The following is a 26,389-nucleotide window of genomic DNA, read 5'->3' as shown; positions in this document are numbered from 1 at the left end:
AGTAGCAGCATCCTTTCTCCTTGATTCATCTCTCACTTCCATCCTATTGACCTTGAGGTGGGAGTCATAGGCCCCACACACATATTCTTTACTATCACATAGCTTGTCTTGTAAATTAATCTAGTAATCGTGTTTGATTATCTGGTAACCGAGTTTTCATATGACACATATTATATAAACATTATGTCTCATTAGAAAAATACTAAAAGTATTAAAAATATGTGTAGGTGTACTATACTGAGGTTTCTATATATATCTTTACAATGAATATAGTATATATTAAATACATTGATAAGACTATCGTGCAACAATTGTGGATATTGAAGCATCTTTGCCTGAAGAGTGGCAAGATCTTTGATTGTAGTGGTCGGAGCCACTTGCTATTGTTGAAGAACTGGTAATGAAAAAAGCCGGCTCATATGGTAGTTGGAGAGGGAGAGACGGGCTATTAAGCATATGAAGAACGGAAGCCATGGTCGGTCTCTCATCAACATTATTTTGAACACATAGTAATGCAATGTGGATGGCTCTCATGATTTCTTGTAATGAGCTAGATTCAACGATTAATACAGGATCTATCATACCTGAGGCGGTTTCATCTCTCCAACTTTTCCATGCCTATAAGAGAGAAGTAAAATTATTAATGCTATGATGAAACTAACATGTACGTATACTATCACTTGGTATAATACTTACATAGCTAAGAAGGAATTCTGATCTCTCCTTAATCTTAAAACATTGGTTCTTTTGGCCCGTTATTATTTCAAGCATTAGAACCCCAAAGCTGAAAACATCCGATTTCACTGAAAATTGACCATGCATGATATATTCCGGAGGCATATAACCACTATAAAGTGGTATTGAGAGAAAGAGAGTTAGGATTCAATGAATGTTTGACATTTTTATAGAAGGCAAAGATGAAGATATGATATCCCTTCAAAGACGGTGTACTTACTATGTTCCAACAATTCGTTTAGTGCATCCTTGTGTTTCTTGGTGGTTAAACAATCTTGCCATGCCAAAATCTGCAATTTTTGGGTTCATTTCTTCATCAAGCAAAACATTACTAGCTTTCAAATCACGATGAATTATTCTCAAACGTGAGTCTTCATGAAGGTAAAGAAGACCACCATCAACCCCTTTTATGATTCTGCTGCGTGTATTCCAATCAAACAATGCATCCTTGTTTGGATCTATAACAAACATGAAAAAATATTATTAAAAATATATCTTAAAAATTATATTGTAAAATGATAGTAAACAATAGTAGTTTCAGACAAATTTGTACACCACCAATATCCATCATGGTTTATTATAAAAAAAACATATTACACAAGTGTACATATATAACATGTGCGGTCATGTTAGACGTTTGGTTAATGTTGGTTCTGGTGGTGTACAATTTACTAACATATTGATAAGGCATTACCAAATATAAAATTATCAAGGCTTGCATTTGGCATCAACTCGTATACAAGAAGCCTTTCGGTTCCTTCTAAGCTAAAACCAAGGAACCTAACCAAATTACGATGCTGCAGCTTTGCAACAAGCATGACCTCGTTCTTGAATTCAGTTTCACCTTGTTTGGAATCATTTGACAGCCTCTTCACCGCTATTTCTTGTCCATTTAGAAGATTGCCCTAATGTTTCAAGTTTCATATAAATTTTAGGCTTTCATTTTACATATCAAATATTCAAAGTAATCTAAGAAAACAATTGTATTTTACATATTACCCTGTACACTGATCCAAATCCACCTTCTCCAAGTTTATTGCTCTCAGAAAAGTCATTTGTAGCTGCTTTGATTGTTCGAAAGTTGTATTGAAGTGACTCGATTGTGCTTATGTCCACATTATTATCTATTGTAGAAGAAACAATGAATGTATCGAGTAAGAACATGTTCACATATTTCCTCTACCAATCCTTTACCAATTTGGGGATGCATTGATCGATGAAACAGTTTGATTTAACCAATGCTTATACTTTGTTACGTAGAAAAATACAATGGTACAAAAACAACAATTATTTGTTTTTTTTTTCTTATTGGCAAGGGCAAAAACTCTACTAACCTTTGGGAACTGCTTGTGAATAATAATAATAATAATAATAAGATACAACTTTCTATGCACTAAAAATTTAAATACAATTAAAACCTTCACGACTTTTAACGAAGTGCAACCTCCTCCACCTAATGTGATGTAGTGGTAGAGAGCATTGATTTCTTAATAAAGACTCAAGTTCAAACCTCACTTACAACACTTTGAGGGGACATGAGTGGCTTAATGAAGAAAGACTGAGCGGCCGAGTTTTTCCACCAGTGGGCCTTTGTGCGAGTGGATTTTCCCCGGAACTGGAGATTACTTGGAGGTGCTTAAGGGCTCCGTACGGCTGGGTTGGGAGCTGGCGGTGACCTTTTGCCATTAAGTCACCCCGTACGGAGTACCTATGCATTCTATGTTTGTTGGCCGTTAAAAAAACAACCTCCTCCACCATTCCGGTTTTAGACCACCCGTAGTGGTCAATATTGGGGCCGAGAATGGGAGAGAGAATTGGGGGGAACAACTCGACCCCCCCCCCCCCTAGAGAAGTCATCAAGATTGGGGGAAACAAGAAATATTTCTCGTTGAAATGTGGAGGGGCCACCTGATTTTATTAATTTTTTTATTAACATAATCACTAAAGTTGTGACACATCTCCCCCAATCTCTCCCACACCATTACACCCTAAACTATAATCCATCTTCTTGATGACTGAACACCACGTAACACACTTCTCCTCCATTCTCCTCATATCACTATGCATGATGTTAGTCTAGTTGTCAGGATTCCTCAAAGAAGAAGCAAAAATTGAGAAAAAAAAAACTAAGTATATCAAAGAATCTAATATGCCGAGGTGGCTAGGTATAAACAAATAAAGAGTGAGGCCTTTTATATCATGCATTGTAGTAAGGCAATCTATAATTTATATAAACGAAAAAATAAAAATCTTACATGTCGCGATATATTCGCTTCTCTTTTTTTGGAGTCATCAGATTTGCTTAATTGTTAAATGGAGGCTTCTCATGCATTTGATCCTAATTTATGGGTATGAGTCTTATCAAACCCATATATTTCTTATACGGGCTATAACATCTCATTAAATTAAAAACCAATCTCACCAAATATTTGATTTAAAAATCCTATAAAGTAAGGATATACTAAAAATTAATATCTGATCTATTAAAAAAAGATATATATTATTTATATTAAAAAACTAATTTTATAGTAAAAAAAATAAACGGGTCTTGGGTCTCGTCAAACCCATATAGCTTTTAAACCGAGTTATAATATCTCATTTATTTGTGAAACAATTTATTATTAAACCATAAATATATTATTAACATTCATACAATTAAAAAATAAAAATAAATAAATAAATATTATAAACAAATAATATAAAACAACTCCGTATACAAGAAATAAAAACTAGTTTACTATAATGAAGGGTTTTAAAGCCCCTCCATAGTATCGCATGAAGACTGGGACTTTAAAGCCCCAAAATATAAGCCCAAGGGGGTTTAAACTTTTTTTTTCATAAAACCAACACATGACTAAAATAAAATACAATAATAATATAAAACCAAATTTAATTTAAAACATATAAATAAAAACTAAAAAATAGTTACAACTATTTTTAGTCGGCGGCATAATTTTGCTTGTTCCTTCAAAGATGTTCAACCAAATCCGATCGAAGACTGTGATTCGTTTCTCTTCTTCATGTACTTATTATATTAGCAAGTTTCTCATCATCGTTTAGTGTTGAGATCGGCTCTGGCTCATCATTGTTCTCGCATTGACAAATTGCTCTACCCGAGTCCTCCAATATCATATTATGCAAGATAATACAAGTGTACATTATGTTTCTTAACTTATCCATTTGGTGAAAACGAGTCGGTTGTTTAATGATAGACCAACATTTCTTTAATACCATGAATGCCCTTTCGATGTCCTATCTGGCCGACTCGTGTTTTTTTTTGAAGTATTGACGTTTATTTTCAGTCGGGCACGTAAAGCTAAGAACCAACGTGGCGCACTCCAGATAAATACCGTCGACTAGATAATACTCGTAATTGTAGTTGACATCATTCGTGGAAAATGAGGTGGTGGGTGCAACTTCCTCTATGACGTGGTCAAAAATTAGGGGACGACTGTATCATAACTACATCATTGTTTGCATCGGGTATCCCAAAAAACGCATGTCTTATCCAAAGATCAAATAATGTAACTGCCTCAAGCATAATTGTTGGGTCATCAAGATCACCCCGGTGATATTGACCTTACCAAGAAACTGGACAGGCTTTCTAATGCCAGTGTGCGCAATCGAGGCAACCAAGCATCCCGGGAAAACCGTGTCTATTTTAATGAACCTCGTATATTTTTTGTAAGTCACTTTGAGTCAGCCTCCTCATATACTTTTTACCATATAGTTAAGGAATACTTAATATTAATAATTTTAACAAAATTTATAAAATTCACACTCAAAATAAGAAGGTTTAGAAATAAATAATTAAAATGATAATAATACTCACATTTGCAGAACGTGTGAAGGGTTTCACGACACACTATCTCCGACATGTGTAAATACTCTTTCATGGCGTCGCCCGTAGTCCCATACGCTAGTTGATGATTGTCGCAGTGCGTTTTTGCATAAGAGAAAATCTTGGTTTACCTCTCGCGTCCTCCCGTTGTCGAAAAATGCATAATCGCCTTCTAAATCACCAACAATTCATTAAAATAGTTGGCGACTTATCCGAAAACAGCGCCTAAATTGTTCTGAATAAAAAAATCGGGTTCGACGAAAAATTATCTTATATTCAGCCGGTCATGAGCACCTATACGACCCCATTAAAGATAAGGTCGTCTTGTTTGTGTTTGTGAGCTTTCGCAATGCTCGACTAAGAGTTGGGAAGCCTCTCAAATCGCACTAAATAACGTGTCATCCCCTTAATCTGAATCCGAAATAACGTCGGGATCAGGGTAATAGTCAGGTGTCGAAGATGAGTCGGAAGACTTAATTTTGGAGAAATTTTATACTACATACACATATACAAACATACGTACACATATACAAACATACGTACCTACACACATACATATGCACTTACACAACGCACCTACACATAAGAAAGAGAGTGAAATTAGGGATTAATGGAGTTACACATTCACTTCTCGCACTTCTCGCTGTAAAAAAACTTCTGAAATGATCCAATACCTATATATATATATATATATATATATATATATATATATATATATATATATAGGGTGAGGTTAAAATAAGAAGTGCAGTGTGTCTAAGAAGTGTAAGAAGTAATCTGGTGCATTAGATATGTTGATCTGACGGTGGATATGAAAACTGTGTTTATTGTGCGGTGTGTTCTATTAGATCTAATGGTGAAAACACATTTCCTACACTTTTTATAAAAAATCTACTTCTTATTATAACATTGCTCTATATGACCTTGCTATATATATATATATATATATATATATATATATATATATATATATATATATATATATATATATAGTTTTAGAGATTTTTTATTATATATAGAACAATCATATTACCATTGAAAAAGGAGGAGTCCTCCCGCCCCCACATAGCGCCGGTCTTCATGAGCCCCGCCCCGGACGCCCCTTTCTTTGCGCCCCTTGGCGGTGTTCAAGCCTAAAGGCGCCCCAACCCCTCCCATATTGAACCGCCTAATTAATTGATCATTGGGGCGCTAGGCCCTCCACGTGCTACCATCGTGGTAGCGAATGCCGTAACGACCACAAGTGAGTAGGGGTGCTAGTAGGTCACCATGAGTGCTGAATCAGCCTCACAAGTCTTTTGAATCGTTGAGATGTTGGGTATTGTGTCAACTAAATGTACCCCCTGGTTGCTTGCCATACCCCCCCCCCCCCGAAAACCAACTTTAATATTACCCCTTGAAATTATATAATTACCAAATTAGCACAAAAACAAGGATTTCATATTTTTTTTACAGGTTGCATTTTTTTTATGATTTCGAGTTTAGGGTTTAGGGTTCAGGTTTAGGGTTTGGGTTTTCGGGTTTAGGGTTTAGGTTTTCGGGTTTAGGGTTTAGAGTTTAGGGTTTAGGGTTTTAGGTTTTTGAGTTTCGGGTTTATTTTGTAAAAGATAAAGAGGTAAAATAAGGATATTATAAATATATATAGTATTAAAATTAAAAAATATATATTATAAATATTTACAATATTAATACTAAAAAGGTAAATTAATAGTAATACTTGATAGTTTTTAATTTTATATATGTAGTGAAGATTATTAAGTGAAAAATATTTTGTAGGGACTAATATGTATATAAATAATGTTAAATTGTAATAGTAATTTATCTAATAAGTTAAGGGGGGTGTATATTTAGTAAAAATAGTGTAAGGGGATATGTTTAGCAGCACCCTTCTATAAAATACCAATTACTACTCAATCTTCACCCACTTTTCTCCCAAAATCTTCACAAATTTTTCCGTTGCTCTCTGTTTTATAAACATCTTTTCTCCCAAAATCTTCACAAAATTTTCCGTTGCTCTCTGTTTTATAAACATATTTGTATACCCTTACTCTAAATCATCAACCAAAAATGGAATGAAATGTGTTTTCTTCATCCGATTCTTTCGAAGAAGACGAGCTGATATTCGAAGCTGGAAGGATAAAAGCGAACTATTTGATTAAGCGGTCTCAAAGGCGATGCTCACTAACCAGAAAACCACCTCTTGATTGTGATCGACTGGGCGCTATGGAAACTTCGGTATGATTGATTTCATGTTGGTTACAATTATGATACATAATAGTCCATATGATAACATCATTTAATCCATGACAACATCAAACTAATAACAAATCTAAAACCAACATGATCAATCTTTCAATTTTAATATGATTACTTACAATCATTTATAACCATTTGGATACTTGATTGCCCTAATCCCAATTTCAAGAACATGAAAAACTACATCATAAAATACAAATATCTATTATCGCAAGAAATCAGCCAATCTAGATCTACTAAGCATTGATCTTGATCTAATCAAAGTAAAATGTATGTGCGTGTTCCTTGCTCCAAAACCGAATGCAAAAGGGGAGAGGGGAGGGGATTTCAAAAGAGAAGAAGAAATAAGGGATAAACCAAAGATCATGAAACCTTTCTTGATTTTAAATATGATCATAGGTGTAATCATAACTTGATAATAAACACCTACATGAATAGCATACTAAATGATACACTAATAACTATTCTTTAATACTTATGTTAAATATTTTTTATACAATGAAATATGCATAAACATGTAGACATGTATCATGACATGAAACAATAATATGTGTAGGCATGTGTCACATTACACTATGCAACAAGTATAGCATGTAAGGTTCACACATGAACACATAGCACATAATTCATATTAACATATCTCTTGTTATTATTTATCCATAACTTGTTATTTTACTAGACCACCAACGTTTATTGACAGACTCGCGTGTGTGATTACATAACATCACGTGAATGCATGAGTGTGTCATAACTGAGGTGACAGAGTTTTGTTAATAGAGTTACTTGAAAATGTCTCTGTCTGGTGCCATAGTTAATGTATTCGAAACAAAATAAATTTTCCTCTACCTGTTTAAGTACAATTACTGACATTTATTTTACGTCAAGACATAATGAAGCGCACTCAAACTATTGATGTTTGAAAAAACAAAAGGTAGCTAACTTGTTAAGTACGTCTTCAATGGCCGTGATATGTAATTAACAATTTTTAGTCCACTTACTAGATTTCCTAACAATATTTCATGGCACAATTCATTGTACACTTCAACACATGTTGCCATCATTATGGATGTTGTTAATAGTTACTTATGACTTCTTCATGAGATTGGTCGAGGCATGCCAACATTAAGATTTACTTTTGAGAGTGATTTTTTTCATCTTCTTTGCATTTAGCAAAGTCAAAATTTGACTAGCCAACCATTTCCAAAATTTGTCTAGCCAACCCTATGAACTTGGTCGTAAGTCACAATTTATTCCCGGCTTGGCTTGATCTCGTATGCGGCGCAACAACGGTCTTCTTCCCGTCAGCGATTGTGTCTAACTCACACAGTGGTGGCGAGCTTAGTCGATTATCGATTTCTTGAACTTGGCTCTGATATCAATTAAAGTCCCAGATCGATAATCAAACACGAATTAAACAACTAACTCTTGTTTATATTAATCAGAAAATCTAACTCAAAAAACTGATTACAAACTCTCAAACGCTAAATCAGTTTGACTCTTGATGAACCCTAACTCAGTTGCATCTAGATGAACCCTAACTCGGTTGCATCTCGTGTGTGTCTTCTAGATGACCCCTAAATCGGTTGCACCTCACACATCACAATCTATAATGTTTAACCATAACTTGGTTTATATAGACTAACCTAACTTACTAGCAAAGACATTACCTATTATAATTACAATACAATTAGGAAACATAACCAACTATGACCAGCTTGTCAACAATGGTCTCTCAAGTTCACCCACTAAGAGTCCGAAATTACTTCCAACAAATTTATCAGCAAAGTATTTATACTTTGATCATCGGATGTTACTAGTAGAAAGGGTTTTTCCCTCATCCAAACAGCACTTGCTCCATCTGTCAGTTGTACGGCACGGCAGTTGATGAAACCGATGAAAACATACGTATTTCGAGCAAGTACTAGAAACAAGTTCCCACAAAACTTTTGCAGGTATGTTATTGAATAATGTTCTATAGAATATCTTAGAAGAGCTAAAGATAGTGACATTCTATGGTTATTGGAAGCACATTCAACCCGACGTAGGTTTCCCGGCATGCTGGGAATCAATGCTTTTATGCATTGGGCTTGGAAAAGCTGGCCAGTTTCTTGGAAAGGCAATATGCACCAGGTGACCAATGTCATCTCACATTAATGCTTGAGGCGGTTGCCTCACACGACCTTTGGATTTGGCATCCCATTTTTTTCATCGGGTCCGGGTAGAGACCAAAGATGTTGAGTGACCGATCCGACAGAACAACTCAAAAGATAAAGAAGTATCGTTAATTTCTTCATGCTCGTTCCAAGTTCGAAGTACCAATTGTACAAATAAGAATCCACTTCGTTACATGATTTCTTTTTCATATAGATAGATATAGGATCTATGGAGCAATTACTTAGAAGTAAATTTGTGCTACATCCCTTCCTATCTGATAGAAAAGAATCCCATGATCCTGGACCGATCTTACCTGGGATCGCAAATCCCAAAGTTGTCTATGAAGAGCGGATCTAATTGTATTAGTATCTATAATTGATTTCTTCTGTGTAATACTAATCGATAGGGCCTCATTGGTAAGTGCTACAAGATCTCGTTCCAAAAATTTTCAGCAGTTCTCTAAAAAAGATGCCTATTTGGAGTTGCAAGACCGAACAATGACATCAGTGTTATTAATCAGTCACCAATTGAAGTGTTAGATGTAATTGCACTTTTTTTTACCGTGAATGGACATGTATAATGACAAGGGATACTATCTGACATATGGAAATTATCCAGAATGGGGTCACACTTGTAAAAACTTCTATTATCCACAACACCCAAAGAAGCAAGAATTCAAAACACGTCGTGAGTCCGCAAGAAAAGATATTGAAAAGGCGGTTGGCGTCCTCCAAGCTCGATGACACATCATACAAAGAGCCAACAAGAGGTTGGAGCAAAAAAATAATAACTGATATCATGCATGTATGCATGTATTATATTGCACAACATGAATGCAGAAGATGAAGGACAACTCATGGAGCGCCAGTTGATCTAGAACACTTACGAATGTTCATGGATTTACATAGCAAAGCATTCCATGACGCGCTTGAGAAGGATTTAGTTGAACATTTATAGTCTATTAGAAAATAGGTTCACTTTTACAAACTTTTATGCTATGTTTAATTTTATTTTAGTGTTCTTATAATGTTTATTTTAATAACATTTATTATTTATTATTTTTCAAATGTTTATTAAATTTTATATTATAATATTAAACACATGAAATATAAAAATAATGTTGTTAAAACGAGTAATTTAGTTAAATATAAATTAATTGTGGAACTTCGTTATAACAGGAGAAAGTGAAATTTTTTAGAAAAGTTTAGAATATAATTTACCGTTGAAGTGATGTTTGCGTAAGTTTTTTGTTGTGGATGCTCCTACTATCATATCAAAGTTTTGTGACAATATGAGATATGTATTAACTTATTAAGTTACTCGTAAAAACTTGATCTTACCTTCTTTGACCGGAGTTCTTTTCCTCTTAAATACCATGAAGATCCAAAGGAATGCAATCACTATTGTACTTAGAGTCGGAATAATGACATATGGTTCGATCCGCCTTCGACTAAGCTTTTTGCCTGAAAAAGAAAACAGCCAAAGTATAAGGCAATAATATGTAAATGGAAAATGTATTTACAAGCTCATTACAAGAAGAATCGCACTATAGTAACAAATACTAAAAAACTTAACTATTTTAGGTGATTTTTTTTTTAAATTTGAATTCTGACCACTTGAAATGTACACCTTGCTACCACTACATGGGCGGGTTTACTTACGGCGTGGGGATACTAACCTTTAAATTCAAAGATCGTAGGCTATGTTTAGCAAAAGCTTTTAGAAGTTTTTAAGAAAATACTTTTATTTAATGAAAAGTCTTATTTGGTTAGAGTAGTTTGAAGTTTTTAGATTATATGGAAAAACTTAAAGCTAAAAGCTAGTAGCATTTATAAAAAAGCTACAAACTTCTAGTATTTAAAATTTTACAATTTTAGTACATGAACTTTCAATACATTTTGTTAATTTATATAATAATTACACATATAACCCTTATTATTAACTACTCCATGACTTTTTAAAAGACCATAACTTTTTCACACGTTAATATATATATATTTTTTTAAAATACGTCATAACAAAGAGCATTTTAGTCTCTTTAATTTGAGTATGGTATTGTTGTACATCTTTAACTTTAAAACTTAATATATATTATGTGATTACTAGTTAGGATCGATAACAAGTCGAGTCAGGCAAGCTCGGGTCATGTGTAAGACCAAATTATGGTCGGAATGATTCCATGCAAAACGGGCTAATTTAGTTCGTTTCGTGTTGGTACGCTTTTGAGTCGAAAGGGATCAGGTCAGAATATGCTTCAGATTAAAACAATGCACTGCACAGGCACTCATCTGGTTTTATTAAAACTCCAGCTGTTTCCAGCCACCAGCTAACAGCTTCCGGCCAACAATCAACGGCTAGTTTTGCCAAACATACCCATAGTGTCCCTTACCTAACTGACAGTTACACTAACTCACACTCTTATTAACATACAAAATTCTGGATATCTAATACATATAACTATTGTGTTGGATATACAAACATAATCACTAGCGAAAATGTTATTAATAAAACCAGATTTCCAGATTTGCTAGTATAGAGAATTGCAAGTCACCTACATTCAAAGTTTGTTTCAGGTGCATGGACAAATTACATGCAGCGTCAGTTAAAATCAATCATCATTTACGAAACTTTTGACTCGTCTTAACGAACCCATTTGACTCATTTATTATGCTTGATATAAAGAGGACAATCCTTGGGATAATGGTCTTAGCCAAGCATATTTGTTATGTATATTTTGTATTATTAATTATACTGAGATAGTTTCCGTGTATATCTCCTGATTAGTTACTGTATATGTGCACAATATTGAATGGAATGAAACCTTTACAGCAAAACAAATCCATTTGATTAGTTTTTACCGACCCGTTTAACATGCTCAAAACCCCATTTAAACAAACTCGATTTTGCCCCCACCGATGGAAAAACACGGATCCGTCACTGTACAGCTAATCCAAAGACTCTAATTTGGAACGAACTAATATCTAAACTAATAACTCAATAACCCAAGAACAGGGAACTCTGACCCAAAGAAAAATAAGAAGCTTGACCCGGGTTGGTTTCTCTCCGCAGCAAAGACCAGTGGCGGAGACGAGGAGAGCGCGCATAGCCAAACAGCAAAAGTGGCGGAGCATCAATGATGATATAACTGGTGCATCTTTTAGCGGGTTCCGATTAGAAGAAAAGAAACCAGTATCATGTTTCGCCGGAAAATTGCAAAAAATGAGTTTTTATCAAAATTGGATAATGAGTTTTACCCAGTGTTGTAAAAATCGTTACTCGCTAGTCGGGCGGTGGGGTGGGGATTTGCGATTAATCGAGATCAATCGGATTAATCGGATCGGACTTTAATGTATAATTTTTAGTTTTATATATACACACACATTTTTATATGTAAATTTCAATTTTTTACATAAACAATCATATTTTGGCTGGAATCTCGTTTGAATTCGCTGTTTTTTGCTGAAATATCGCGCGGAACCGCCGATTTTAGTCGGTATCTAGCTGGAAACCGTTGATTTTGGTCTAAATCTTGCCAGAAACCGCAAATTTTGGCCGGATTTGACCATTGACCGATTAATTGGCCAACTAGCCCAAAATTAATCAGTAAAGTGGGGACTAGGGACTAGCGATTAATCGGGGATTAATCGGTGACTAGTTGGGATTTTTGCAACATTGGTTTTACCTAACATTGGACTTAAATAATTGTATTTAGATGTACGGTATATATATTTTTGAGGTTTTATTAAACTATGTGAGAGCTTCACAACGAACCAAATCGTGTCCAAATATATAACGTTAAGATGAATGCGATATTGATTGAAGGGGTATGCACCCGCCCCAACATCGAGCGGGGCGGGTCAACCCATAAAGTACGGATAAGAAGCTTGAAATCAAGATGTCACGAAGACACAAAGCCGAAACCTATGCGCAAGCGCACGAAACACCTGTGCGTGGCGCATATCGCATATGCACACAGCGCGCACACTCAGTGTGAGAATAAGAGAAGACCCCGCGCATCCGCAGGATAGCCGCATAAATGAGACAATAATCTAATCCAAATCAGGATAAGGACAACCGTGATTGTGCTCATCAGACAACCTTCCAGAATGTATCTTTTAAGGAATAAAGAATGTGCTGAGGTTGACAGCTGCCAATGAAAGGTGGACAACTCAGCAAAGCCCATGTGCTACCTCGTGATGGCACATGGGTCAGGTGAAATACCTTGGTCAGAGAATAATCAATGAAAGAGCACCAGGTGTCCTAAATACACATGGCGCGAAGCAATAGGGGAGGTTAAAAAGGCCCTAATTGGGTCTGAGCCAAATCATTGGAAACCCTAGCACTATAAATACTAGGCCGCCTCCACAGTCGGGGGCAGGCAAGAAAATATATTCTAAGTCCTTTACTCATTTTCACATCCTGATTATCCTCTCCTACAATATCTTATTCTCACACCGGAGGGTTACCCCAAAGAGGACCCCTCTGTCCCTTTCTGAGGGGTAAGCTCACGGTACTGTTCGTTTTGTAGGTGGAAGAACTCGTATCTCGGAAAACCATCGGTGATATAGCACACTCGTACCCGAGGAACGTTGATCGTATACAAGTAAGTCGATACACGCTTCTTCATTGGCGCCATCACCTGTTACAACGGCAACAAAACCACTATTTCATCAATTTTCTCTCTGAAAATCTTCACCATGGTTTCCGGTGTTCGAAACAACGATCAAGTTCTGGAGGATAATGAGCTTGAGGATGTTAATGAGGGACATCAGGTTCTGAGGGCGCCGCGTGACACTGCGCGCACCACCAGTAACCATCCCTTCAACACAACACCTCATAGTCAAACTGAAACTCCCCAAGACGATCTCACGTTCCAAAATCTGACTGGTACAAAACAAAACGGACCAATGGGCCCGGAAGTTGAAACCAATGACCCTAAAGAATGGCTCATAAACGAACAACGGCGTTTAATGGACAAATACAATGAGTTGGTAAAACACAAAAAGTTAGCCGATTTAACACAAAGGCTCGCATTTGATAAACAAACCATTCAGGAAACAACAAAAAAGACGCGCGCGCCGGAAGACGGTCATTCTGTTCACACCGAACAAGCTGATATTAGTGATGAGGAAGAGGTGCACAGCATGAAGAAGACGCGAGATACTCATGCAGGAGGTTCACAGCTTCGCGCACACATGCACGTAGCACCTGGAGCCAAAGCTGATATGGATTTATACACACCATACAACCCACAAGCGAAAGGGCAAGTGGACGTAACCACACCATATAGGCCAGCCATCTTGGTAAAACATTCAAAATTCGCTGAGCGCATTGCGAAGGCTCCCATTCAACACAAAACCAAGATGCCAAGTGGTTTAGGCAAGTACGATGGTACAACAGATCCAGATGATTTCTTACAAGGTTTTTATAACACTGGAAACTTAGAAAGCTGGACGATGCCAACATGGTGTCACATGTTTGCTCGCTGCCTCACGGGTGCAGCCCGTGTCTGGTTCGAAAGCTTGCCGACAGGACAAATCTATGGGTTCGAATAGCTATTGGAAAAGTTCCAGGCTCACTTTGTACAGCAGCGCAGACACACGCGCGACCCCGATGACATCATGCACTGCGTACGCAGGAATGATGAAACCATTGAAGACTACATAACTCGTTTCAATCAGGAATCTCTTGCAATTGGAGGCATCACTGAACAACTCTTGCGCGTGGCCTTTATACAAGGTGCGTGCAGTGATCAACTCCGCAGAGCTCTCGTGAGCAGAGAAGGCATGCCAACCACTTGGGCTAAGCTTATGGAAGCATCGGGAGTCTTCGCGCGAAATGAAGAACAAATTGCCCAAGACAGAGCAAGAGATAAAGGGCATCAAACAGAAGCACCACGCAACAATGAAAGGAGGGGCAAACAAAACTCCGTATGGTCCAGGTTGCAACAAACCAATTATTCTCCCGCAGAAAAGCAAGCGCAACAGAGTTCACCCCAACCACAAAAAGACATTCTTAATCGCGGAGAATGTGACAAGAAGGAAGGCGGCAGAGAGCCTAACAGACCTCTACCAAGAATATGGACTCCCCTCACCAAAACGCCTTCGCAAGTGTTAAGCACAGAGAATGTCCAGTTTAAAAACCCTAGGCCATTACTCCATAAGGGACCACCGAACAGTGACAAACACCGATGCACGCCATCATTTGAAGGATGCGATTGAAAAAGATGTGAAATCAGGCAAGTTGGCTCACATGGTAAAAAATCCAAGGCCAGAGAACGAACAACCGGACGGCAGCCAGTAAAAAATTCAAAAGAATCTGTGTAGCTGAAGGAAGAAGGCAAGGGCAAGGATCGAGGAAGAGAAGTGCGCAAATCCAAGGGGATTGGCGCGAGCAGCAAGTAATCTTTCCAAGAATCAGAGGAGGCACGTTTATCAGCAGTCCTCTAGTCATCACTGCACACATCGCTCATTATGAGGTGTCAAGAGTCCTGGTGGACACCGGTAGTGAGTCAGACATCATGTATGAGCAATGTTTCAGGAAGTTAGATCCAGCAGACCAAGCAAGGCTCGAAGTTGTGAATGCATCAATCTCGGGTGTCTCAAACGAAATTATTCACCCCCTATGTCAGATACAATTCGAACTAACTATGGGGGATGAGAAGCACAAGCGAGCTGAAATTGTCAACTTTCTGGTCTTGCCCACCACTTCATGCCATAGTATGATCTTGGGTAGAGGAACGATTGCCCAATTCAACGCCATACCGTCACCAGCGCATGGCGCGTTGGGGTTCCCAACACCAACAGGAGTAACATTTGTGTACCGAGATCATTTATGCGCAGTAATAAGTATACCTCGAGTGGGGAGAATGAAGCTTCCAGTGGCAAACAACGCGCCAGAGGAATGGATTCTCAACCCAAAATTCCCAGAACAAACAATCACAATCGGAGCTACGATATCAGATGACACAAGAGTGAGAATGAAAATATTGCTCACAACGTATATGTCAGTCTTCGCGTGGCAACATTCTGATATGACTGGGGTTCCGCGAGACCTGGCGCAGCACTCTCTCAACACATTCAAGTCCGTGGAGCCAATTGCTCAAAAGAAAAGAGTCATGGGAGACGAGAAGACAGAGGCCATGAATGAGCAAGTAGAAGATCTACTGCGCGCGAATATCATTCGCCCAATACGATATCAAACATGGGTAGCCAATCCCGTGATGGTAAAGAAGAGCAATGGGTTATGGAGAATGTGCATTGATTTCAAGGACCTCAACAAGGCGTGTCCAAAAGATTGTTACCCCCCTCCCAAACATTGACATGAAGGTGGACTTTGTGGCGCCATTTAAGCTCAAATGTTTCCTATAAGGGCTATCACCAAATTCAAATGGCACCACGGGATGAAGACAAGACTGCTTTCAGAACTGACAAGGGTGTTTTCTGTTACACAAAAATGTCCTTTGGTTTGAAGAATGCAGGAGCCACTTACCAAAGACTCATGGATGCAATTTTCAACGAGCAGATTGGAAAAAACTTAGAAGTCTACGTGGATGATTTGGTGATTAAAAGCAGGGAGGAAAAACAAATGCTCAAAGACATCGAAGAAACCCTTCGGCGCCTAAAGGAAGTAAACATGAAGCTCAACCCGAGCAAATGCACATTCGGCGTGGAAGAAGGGAAATTTCTCGGCGTAATGGTCACCAAGGATGGTTTCAAGGTGAACCCAGAGAAGGTGGAGGCTATCCTCGGCATGCCCTCACCATCCACCATGAAGGAAGTTCAAAAGTTGAATGGTAAATTGGTATCAATTAACAGGTTCCTAGCAAACCATGCAAGCAAATCTACCCCATTCATTAACACATTGAGAAATTGCTTAAAGAAAAGCCAATTCAAGTGGACGCATGAGGCCGAGCAAGCTTTCAGTGAGATAAAAGAATGTCTGATAAATCTGCCTGTGCTCACAGCTCCACTACCTGGTGAAACTTTAACGTTGTACCTGTCAGCAGGAGAGCGCGCCATTGGCGCAGTATTATTGGTGGATCGCAAGGGAATCCAAACACTAATTTATTATGTAAGTCGGGTGCTGACAGAACCTGAGACGCGCTACACCATCATAGAAAAGTTAGTTTTATCACTAACGCATGCGTCGCGCAAGCTTCACAGATATTTCAATGGCCATCCTATTGAAGTCCTGACTGATTACAACATCCAGCAAGTTTTGCGACGTCCCGCGCTCTCAGGAAGGCTGACAAAATGGGCGCTGGAATTAGGGGAGCACACGATCACCTATAAGCCTCGTCCAGCAATCAAGGGACAAGTCTTAGCTAATTTCATCGCAGAAATCCCTGAAGGAAAAGTCGAAGAGGCTCAGCGCGAAGTAGACCCTCCGCAAGCCAATAATGAAGAAAACGTTTGGAGATTATTCACTGATGGAGCTTCAAACAACGAAGGGTCCGGCGCAGGCCTCAAACTGGTGGATCCAGAAAATCATGAGTATACTTACGCAATCAGGTTGGATTTCAAGAGCACCAACAATGAAGCTGAGTATGAAGCCCTGCTGGCTGGTTTGCGCATCGCGCACAAGTTCGGAGTTAAAAAGCTAGAGGCTCATGTAGATTCATACCTGGTAGCAGCACAAGTCAATGGCCTTTATGATGCCAAGGAGAACACCATGCCTCTGTATCTAGAGCAGGCGAAGAAACTCACCGAACAATTTGACTTTTTCATAATCATACACATTCCGCGCAGTGAAAATAAGTCTGCCGACGCGCTAAGCAAGATGGCATCAACCAGCTTCGATCATTTTGGCAAAGATGTCAGAGTGGAAGTAATGAGCAACCCGTCGGTGGGAGCGAAGTCTGTTCTTGTAATTCATACAACACCTTCATCATGGATAACTCCAATAATGGAATTCTTGAAGGAGGGAAATGTACCAGACGATCGCGCACAGGCGAGGAAGATAAGACACAAGTCGCAGAACTACGAAATGCTCGATGGTACGTTATATCGACGCTCTTATCTTGGACCACTCATGAAATGCCTAGACGCTGAGGAAGCAAGCTATGTGATCAGAGAGATACACGAAGGAATCTGTGGAATACATGCTGGCCCGCGCATGGTGATCGCCAAGGCAATGAACGCAGGTTACTATTGGCCAGGCATGTACTTGGACGCGTTAAAAGATATCCAAAAATGCAAAGCGTGTCAGAGCTATGCGCCAAATACCATGCGGCCAAAGAACAACTTGATTCCGGTGACCTCTGCATGGCCTTTCCACAAGTGGGCAATCGATATTGTGGGTCCCTTACCACAAGCGTCAGGGCGAGTAAAGTTTTTGGTAGTGGCAGTAGACTATTTCACAAAATGGGTTGAAGCCAAGCCACTGGCAAAAATCATAGCCGAGGCAATGAAGCAATTTATTTGGAGCCACATCGTATGCCGTTTTGGCCTGCCCATGGAAATCGTGAGCGACAATGGCAAACAATTCACTGACAGGAAGATATCCAGTTGGTTCAAGGAATTGCGCATCAATCAGGTCTTCACTTCAGTATACCACCCTCAAGGGAATGGCCAAGTGGAACGCGTGAACCAAAGCTTGCTGAATGGGCTGAAGAAAAGGTTGGAGGGAGAGTCCCATGCATGGGTCGAGGAGTTACCTAATGTCCTGTGGGCGCACAGGACATTAAGCAAAACCAGCAATGGCGAGTCCCCGTTCAGCCTAACCTATGGAACGGAGGCTATGATTCCAGCAGAGATTGGATGCCCATCCTATAGAGTGCTCATGATGAGTAAGACGGATAACGAGCAAGAAAGGAGGTTGGATCTCAATTTACTTGAGGGACGCAGAGAGGCGGCTATCATCAGTGAAGCCAAATACAAGAAAAAGCTAGAAAAATACTACAATCAGTGCGTGAAAGAATGCCACTTCAAGAAGAATGATTTTGTCCTTCGGAACAATGAAGCTAGTCGCGCAATACCCCCGGGAAAGATGTCTCCCAACTGGGAGGGACCTTATCAAGTCTCGGAAGAATTGGGAAAAGGCGCATACGCTTTAAAAGATTTAAATGGAAAGAAGATCCCGCGCACATGGAACGCAGCACAACTTAGAAAATGTTTCATGTAAAAGTTGTCAAGTTTGTAATCAAGGCTTTTTAAGCCATTATGAATAATGATACGCTCTATTTTCTTTCTTAATATGCGTTCTATTACCTTTTGCATACATGTTTCACACTTCCCTTTATTAATTTTGAGCAATATGACAACATTGTATTGACATCAAACTAAAAATAAAACGAAGTAAAACATACATGCGCGAGCTTCAAGCTCAGACGCGTTTACGAGTTTTAACTCTAAAACGTCAGGGCCTTAGCCCAATAATATGAGCCTTAGCTCAGATTACTCATAGCATCCATCCTACGTATTGCGCAGCTGGACCATAAAAATACCTAAGCACAACCAAGGCAAAGCACATGCCAAAGCATAGTTGTTAAGATCTCAGGTCGGGGCCGCGCATGGGATTATAATGGATATAGGCAGAGTAACACATACTGACACGTAAAGGCTAAAAAACTCATTCATAATTCCCTATAATAAATGCACGATAACGTCGCGCAAAAGAGGAATAATGAAATGCCAAGGCACGTGTCAGCATATTCAGAATATCGCAAATTAACTTGAAATATGACAACTGTTAAGGATTAAGTAAAAATAATTTCCTTACAACCTTGTTCAAGTTTCAATGTGTAAGCATACCTTATATTCAACAAGCACACGCATGCAGTATAAAGGGATGAATTGGGAATGCGCAAGATGCGAATAAGGGAAAAACAAAATTTCATTCCGAAACATAGAAGTTTACAAATTTACAAATGATGAGGTAAAAACTACAAACACAAAAAAAAAAAAAAAAAAAAAAAAAAAAAAAACAAGAAGGGCTTTTCAAGTCTCTATGTTAATATCAGCCTCTTCATCTTCCTCATCATTATTTCCTCCCTCAGCATCTGGCGCAGCCCGCTCCTCGTCATCTCCAAACTTACCATAATCAAGCTGTTCGTCTTGAATATAGTCGTCTTATGTCATGATAGCGTCAGGAGTAGGTCCTTTGGCCACGCCAGAGCCGCTAGCAGAGGTAGCGTTGCCCGCCCATCATCATTGCCACCAGTCCCTTCACATTCATCAAGTAATTTCTTTAAAGCGCCAAGATCGGGCTGGTCAGCAAGCGCGGCTATCTGCAAGTCACAAGGAACAGTATAAGTACAAAAGATTATGAAAATAAGTCAAGTAAACTCATTAAGGTTAAAATACCTGCTCAAGGATGGGAATTAGAGTATTCAAGTACTTCTCCCCCACCTCAGCCATGTCAGCGCAGACAGCGTCGAGCTGATAAGGGTAGTCGGATGGATTCTTCTTTAGCATGCCATATTCATAACCATCCTTAAACCCCTCAGCCCGACCCACCAAGCGCGACGCCGCATTACAGTCCATCACAAGGGTCTGAAACTCGTCTGAGTATTTCATGGCATAAGCGCAACGAGTCACACCCTGTGAAATCAGCCATTGACGGTCCTGCGCGAGGGAAGAAACAGACGTCTCAAGAGCAGGGATTTGAGAGTTTAACAACTCAACAGTTTCCTTGGCTTGTTTTAGCTCTTCTTTGTCAGACGCTGCTGCCGCCAAGGCTTCATTCTTTTCCGCTCGCGCAGCATCGAGCTCTTTCTTCAGAAGCGCAACCTCACTCTCCAATAAAGATTTTTCAGTATTAACCTGCGCAATAGTTTGGTCACGCGCCTCCACTGCCAACTCCAGGTCACGCGCTCGACGCGCGTACTTGGCCGCATCTGCCTCTGCCACTTGCAGTTTCTCCCGCGCAGCTTGCAGCTCAAGCCCGCGCTTCACAAAAGCAGCGTTGGAACTTGCCCGGTTCTCGCTAAGTTCTGCTTGGAGTTTCTCAGCTTTCTCTCGGGCATCAGAAAGATTCCAAGCAGAAATCTTAGCCTCTTGCTTGGCCTCCGCAAGGGCATCACGTACCTTTATATAATCATTGCGAAGCTCTTGGGAGGCAACAAAAAACGCAGACCCAGCAAAAAGGTGGTCATTAAGCAAATCCACGCGAGCGCGGTCCTCTTGAAACCTCCTTTCAGCTGGAGGAACAGAGTGAGCCTAAAAGTCTTCACATACGCCCAATGATTGGAATGAGCTCTCTTCAGTGATACTCCAGCTCAGGCGGTATATGTGATCGGCTCCCTACAAACACAAATCAACGCAAAGAAACGTTTTAGTTATCTAAACACTAATTTGGAAGTCTGCACAACGGAGCAAAATAAACTTATACCTGAGGAGAACCGGCAGAAAGATTAGCGCCAGCTGATGAGCTCCTGCCTGCCCCATGAGAAAAAGGCAGCGCCACGAAATCTTGTGGCACTATAGGGCTTACGCGGCCACCATCAGAATTTTCAAAATTAACCTCCTCATCATCCTCTATAACAGGTCTCTTCTCCTGCGACTTGGAAGAATAAAAAATAGTCTCACGAGGAGGGCTGCGCGCAGGAGGAGGTGAGGGAGGTCTTGACACTGTTAGAGCAGCGCGAAAAATAGTCTCCTGCTCCTTAGTGATCCCAATGAGGGGAGATTCAGTACTTGTTGGAGCAGGAGCAGAACTAACGGCGCCAGCGCTAGCAGTGCCACCAACAGCTTGTGTGCCAGCTATAATTCCTATGAAAAAACCAACAAGGATAAATGATTCATGACTTGAACTAAAGGAAAAAATCAGACAATCAAAGCGAAATAAATACCTTGGCGCACCGCAGTCCGCGAATTAAGCATCGTCATGAAGTCCATTTTCCCCCTTTTTGAGGGCAAAACAGAGGACTTCAAAACAACCTTCGGCATAGCCTTGGCACCTTGCTGCGCCTGAGGTTGAGCCACCAACGTTGCCGGCTCTACAAACATTTGAGTGAACAAAGCTTCATTAATAACTCTATCGGAATCATGCTCATAAAACCACAAAATATAAACAAAGTATACCTGTTGGAGAAAACGAAACAGCAGGCGCAGCACCGCTTCCCTTGTCCCCCGCCAGCAGAGATGAGGTGGCAGCACCATACCTCGTGTGGACTGGAGGATTGCCCACACCCTGAGGCAAAGAAGACGAGGAAAACTTGGAAGTAAAACCCTTGGTTTTCTCAAGTTCCTTCACTTGAGTAGGAGGAAGATTCTGGGCAACAGAGGCATCATCTTTTTTCTGTTTTTTACTGGCCCCTGCGCCAGTTTTGCCTTTAGCCTTGCGCTTGAGTTTTTGCGCTTCAGCTTCTGCCTCCTCCCCTTCCTCTTCCACAGGCTCTAACTCATAATTAGCGAGCACATCTACAATACGCGCAACAGAAATGATAAAACCAAATTTGGTATTCTAAGGGCCTAAGCACAAATACAAAGGCTTACCAGGCACATCGCTGTCAAGGCAAAACTCTAAGTCAACAGGAATAAACATATCGTCAAAACGATCAGGAAAGGCGGTTTCCCCAGGGTTCAGTGCAGCAGATCCACCCTCCGTATGCTCGTCATAGGCGGCGTGGATGTATTCCTTGTTGTCTGCATAAAACAAGACAAGTGATATCAGCAAAACGAATTATACTCGCGCAGAATTAATGCAATGAACAAACAACCCACCTGAGCCATCAACACGGATGACAGACTCAGTCTCGCTGTCAGTCCACCTCTTGCTCATACCAACCCCCATCAGCGCTTCTTCGCAAATATTCTTGGCGGGGGATGGTTCAGCAGATAACTTCTTAACCCATGTGCCCGTTGGGTTCTTAAGGACATTGTCATCCGCGGGCGCAGAAGTGATCTCGTGCATAGTCATGCGGATTGGAATCACACCAGCCTTGACGTAGAAAAACTTCTCAGTCCAGTCATGAAGGCTCTTAAAAGTGACAGTACAGCATTTAACCTTCTGACTGCGCTGAGTAAACGAAAACCAAGAATCTTGAACCTTTGGTTTATTGAAATATTGAAAGCGGCGAGGAGTAGGCTCTTCGCGCTGAGCTTTGCACATAAACTCAAAATGAGTCATGCGCACCAACCCAAAAGGGTGAACTTGGGATATGTGAATCCCATAAAATTGAAGGAGCGCACCTATAAACCTTGTCATCGGAAGACGAGGGTTACAGTGAGTAAAAAAATGAGAATATAGAGAAATATAGCCGGCAGGAGGATCCACAGCCGTCTACCCGGCTGCCGGGAGCAGACAACCATACTCAGGGAGAAAACCCTGAGAAGCAATGAGACTATCAAGCTCAGGCTGTTTCAACTTGCAGGGGATCTCGTCCCATCTTTTCGCCGTTTTATTCTTTCCCCCCTCCTCCGACGAAGCCTCGGCAACCCGAATACCCTTGCCGGTCTTCTTCAAGTTAGAGATAACCATCGACTTCACACGGCCTTTACTGGGGGACTCGGTAGTATCTGGGTTAAGAGACATGCGATTGCAGAATAAGAGCAATCCGATTGTTTAAACACAGAATCCGGAAGCAAAGATAAAGGCTCTGAATCGAAGGGTTAGAAGACAAGTAAAGCTCTAAAGTGACAATGGAGATGAAGAAAAAACCGTTCAAAAAGGTTTGGTTTTATAGGCCCAGGGGAGAGAAAGAGAAACAAGTAATAATCAGATATACGCTCACGCGCCCCCACTCGCAGGCGTAGGCCAACATAAGCGCGACACGTGTTCCTGACACTGTATGAGGAGACGTGAAAGGCCACTGTAGCACCTCGAGCACACGAAAGGTCTGACACATAACGCCTCCATCTCTGATGCATGTTAACACCAACCAACCACGTGCATTGACGATTCGTTTTAACCAAAGGGATGGAATTTCGCGCAACGCACATATGAGAAATGAAAAAGAAAAGACAAACCCTATTAAGAAAGCGAACCATTGAGTTTAATATCTCCCTTACCTCGCTCGCGCGAGACAATACACACATTAGACTGGGGGGCTTGAAGGGGTATGCACCCGCCCCAACATCGAGCGGGGCGGGTCAACCCATAAAGTACGGATAAGAAGCTTGAAATCAAGATGTCACGAAGACACAAAGCCGAAACCTATGCGCAAGCGCACGAAACACCTGTGCGTGGCGCATATCGCATATGCACACAGCGCGCACACTCAGTGTGAGAATAAGAGAAGACCCCGCGCATCCCCAGGATAGGCGCATAAATGAGACAATAATCTAATCCAAATCAGGATAAGGACAACCGTGATTGTGCTCATCAGACAACCTTCCAGAAGGTATCTTTTAAGGAATAAAGAATGTGCTGAGGTTGACAGCTGCCAATGAAAGGTGGACAACTCAGCAAAGCCCATGTGCTACCACGTGATGGCACATGGGTCAGGTGAAATACCTTGGTCAGAGAATAATCAATGAAAGAGCACCAGATGTCCTAAATACACGTGGCGCGAAGCAATAGGGGGAGGCTAAAAAGGCCCTAATTGGGTCTGAGCCAAATCATTGGAAACCCTAGCACTATAAATACTAGGCCGCCTCCACAGTTGAGGGCAGGCAAGAAAATATATTCTAAGTCCTTTACTCATTTTCACATCCTGATTATCCTCTCCTACAATATCTGATTCTCACACCGGAGGTTTACCCCAAAGAGGACCCCTCTGTCCCTTTCTGAGGGGTAAGCTCACGGTACTGTTCGTTTTGTAAGTGGAAGAACTCGTATCTCGGAAAACCATCGGTGATATAGCACACTCGTACCCGAGGAACGTTGATCGTATACAAGTAAGTCGATACACGCTTCTTCATTGATGCTCAAAGTTGAATGGTCGAAATCAATATTACTAAAATTGGGTGACTCGCGTAGGAATTTCGTTGCATCTTTTGGACAAATGGTAACAAATTATTTTTGTCATAATTCAAACAGGATCTTTCAATTCATAAAAGCATATATAAATTACATAGATGTTTAGTTTGTTACTCTTAGATAATTTCTTATTAATCATTAGGGATTTATTTAAAATGACATTAACATGCCATAAATCAAATGAAGTTTTATTTGACTCATAAAATTGTTATTATCGTATTAGAGTAAAAATAATTAATAGTAAATCCAAACAAAATCCTTATAATTAACTGTTGCGACAAATAATTATACTAAAAGTTAGCAAATTATTGTTTTGACTGAAAACTTACAAATGGGAAATGTTTTAAACGATTAAAAGTAATTTTAATTTCTTTGTATAAAACTAAAAATAATTAGAATTAACAATTTTATATTAAATAAAAGTCAGTCTTCTTATCACATATATGATGGTTATCACGCCAGTTCATAAGGAAATACACTTGCACAGCAAACTTACCAGGTGATGATCGAACTGATGATGGTGGCGGCAGAATTGCTGAGTTGATGGAAAATTCATAAAGCTCATACCTGATATTACAACGTGCCATAAGAATCACTACACCAACTCTCCCGTCACAACACGATGACATCTGATTAATTGCATATTCCAAACAATCATTGCATTGCGCCTCCGTTAAAGTTGGAATACACTGCGGAAGGCCGTAAAGTGTGTCAGAACCAAGTCCAGCTGTGTTATCCATAGCAAACTTCAGAAGTGAACTCCCAGCAGATGCTTTGTCTCTCAACTTGTTCATAAACGGATAGAGAATCTCATTGAATTGCTTTTTATCAGGGAAGGTATTTTCGTCAACTGAAGTGAAAAAATCTCTTTTCATGTCATTAGTTCCCAGTATTTCGGCATTAGAGTACTTCAATAAACAAAATTCATAATATAAAACACCTCCTGTTTGGTTAAGACAAGCACTTCTTAACCGATAAACAGCATCCTTAAAACAACTTTGACACATGTTATTCTCCACGTCGCCACGACAAAGGCAGATCACATTGGCTCTATCAGCACCTTGACCCGCAGAAGAGTTGAAATAACCATAGCCTGAATCGGAGACCAAGAGAGAAGACAAAGCGACATCAAGATTTGTATCGTACTTGCTATCGTAAATGCTATCGTTGTGACAAACATGTAAAGGGTAATCAGGTTCGGCTTTGATGAGAAAAGTAATAAGGTAGATGAAAATAAGACATGATAATAGAAGTGATTTTCTGGTGAGCATTCTCATCTTCTTCTCACGCTCTTGTGGGGGAGAAAGATATCCTAACAAGGGAAGATAGAATTTTAGAGACCACAAATTTATGGAGTCCTTGTGCATATATCTTTTAATGTTACTACATTAAATTACTCATAATTTTCTATATGAAATCATTCTACTACTTTCACATGTCACCTAAATAACATGTGGATAGTTTTTTTGTATAATCATCTTTCTCTTTTAAACTATTTAAAAAGCATGAACCCGTTTAGCTATGTTATAACTCATGACC

At 39.8% G+C, this 26,389-nt stretch overlaps 1 protein-coding gene across 1 annotated transcript; it reads right to left on the bottom strand.

Moving 5' to 3' along the window:
• Positions 1-297: 297 nt before the first annotated feature.
• Positions 298-26,176, bottom strand: LOC143529054 (cysteine-rich receptor-like protein kinase 8). The gene is made up of 7 exons (XM_077024935.1): positions 25,347-26,176; positions 10,327-10,449; positions 1,735-1,859; positions 1,430-1,640; positions 956-1,193; positions 697-847; positions 298-618 (listed from the first exon to the last, which is right to left on the bottom strand). Exons 1-7 carry the CDS (start codon positions 26,125-26,127, stop codon positions 298-300), a joined length of 1,950 nt encoding a protein of 649 aa, XP_076881050.1. The 5' UTR covers positions 26,128-26,176.
• Between the last annotated feature and the right edge of the window lie 213 nt (positions 26,177-26,389).

This window comes from Bidens hawaiensis, unplaced genomic scaffold (genome assembly GCF_021521415.1).
Source record: "Bidens hawaiensis isolate Kalapana, Puna unplaced genomic scaffold, B.hawaiensis_p1.1 tig00008459_1, whole genome shotgun sequence".
In the NCBI taxonomy this organism is placed as follows: Eukaryota; Viridiplantae; Streptophyta; class Magnoliopsida; order Asterales; family Asteraceae; genus Bidens; species Bidens hawaiensis.
This window is presented reverse-complemented; position numbering and strand designations above follow the sequence as displayed.

Bases quoted from the DNA above. Each gene is read 5' to 3' on its own strand.
- LOC143529054 (XM_077024935.1), bottom strand. From the start codon at position 26,127: ATGAGAATGCTCACCAGAAAATCACTTCTATTATCATGTCTTATTTTC. The intron at 1,860-10,326 runs GTAAGATCAAGT...CTTCTACAATAG, and splicing joins AAGAACTCCGGTCAAAGAAG to ATAATAATGTGGACATAAGC. The intron at 1,641-1,734 runs GTAATATGTAAA...TTGAAACATTAG, and splicing joins GATTTGGATCAGTGTACAGG to GGCAATCTTCTAAATGGACA.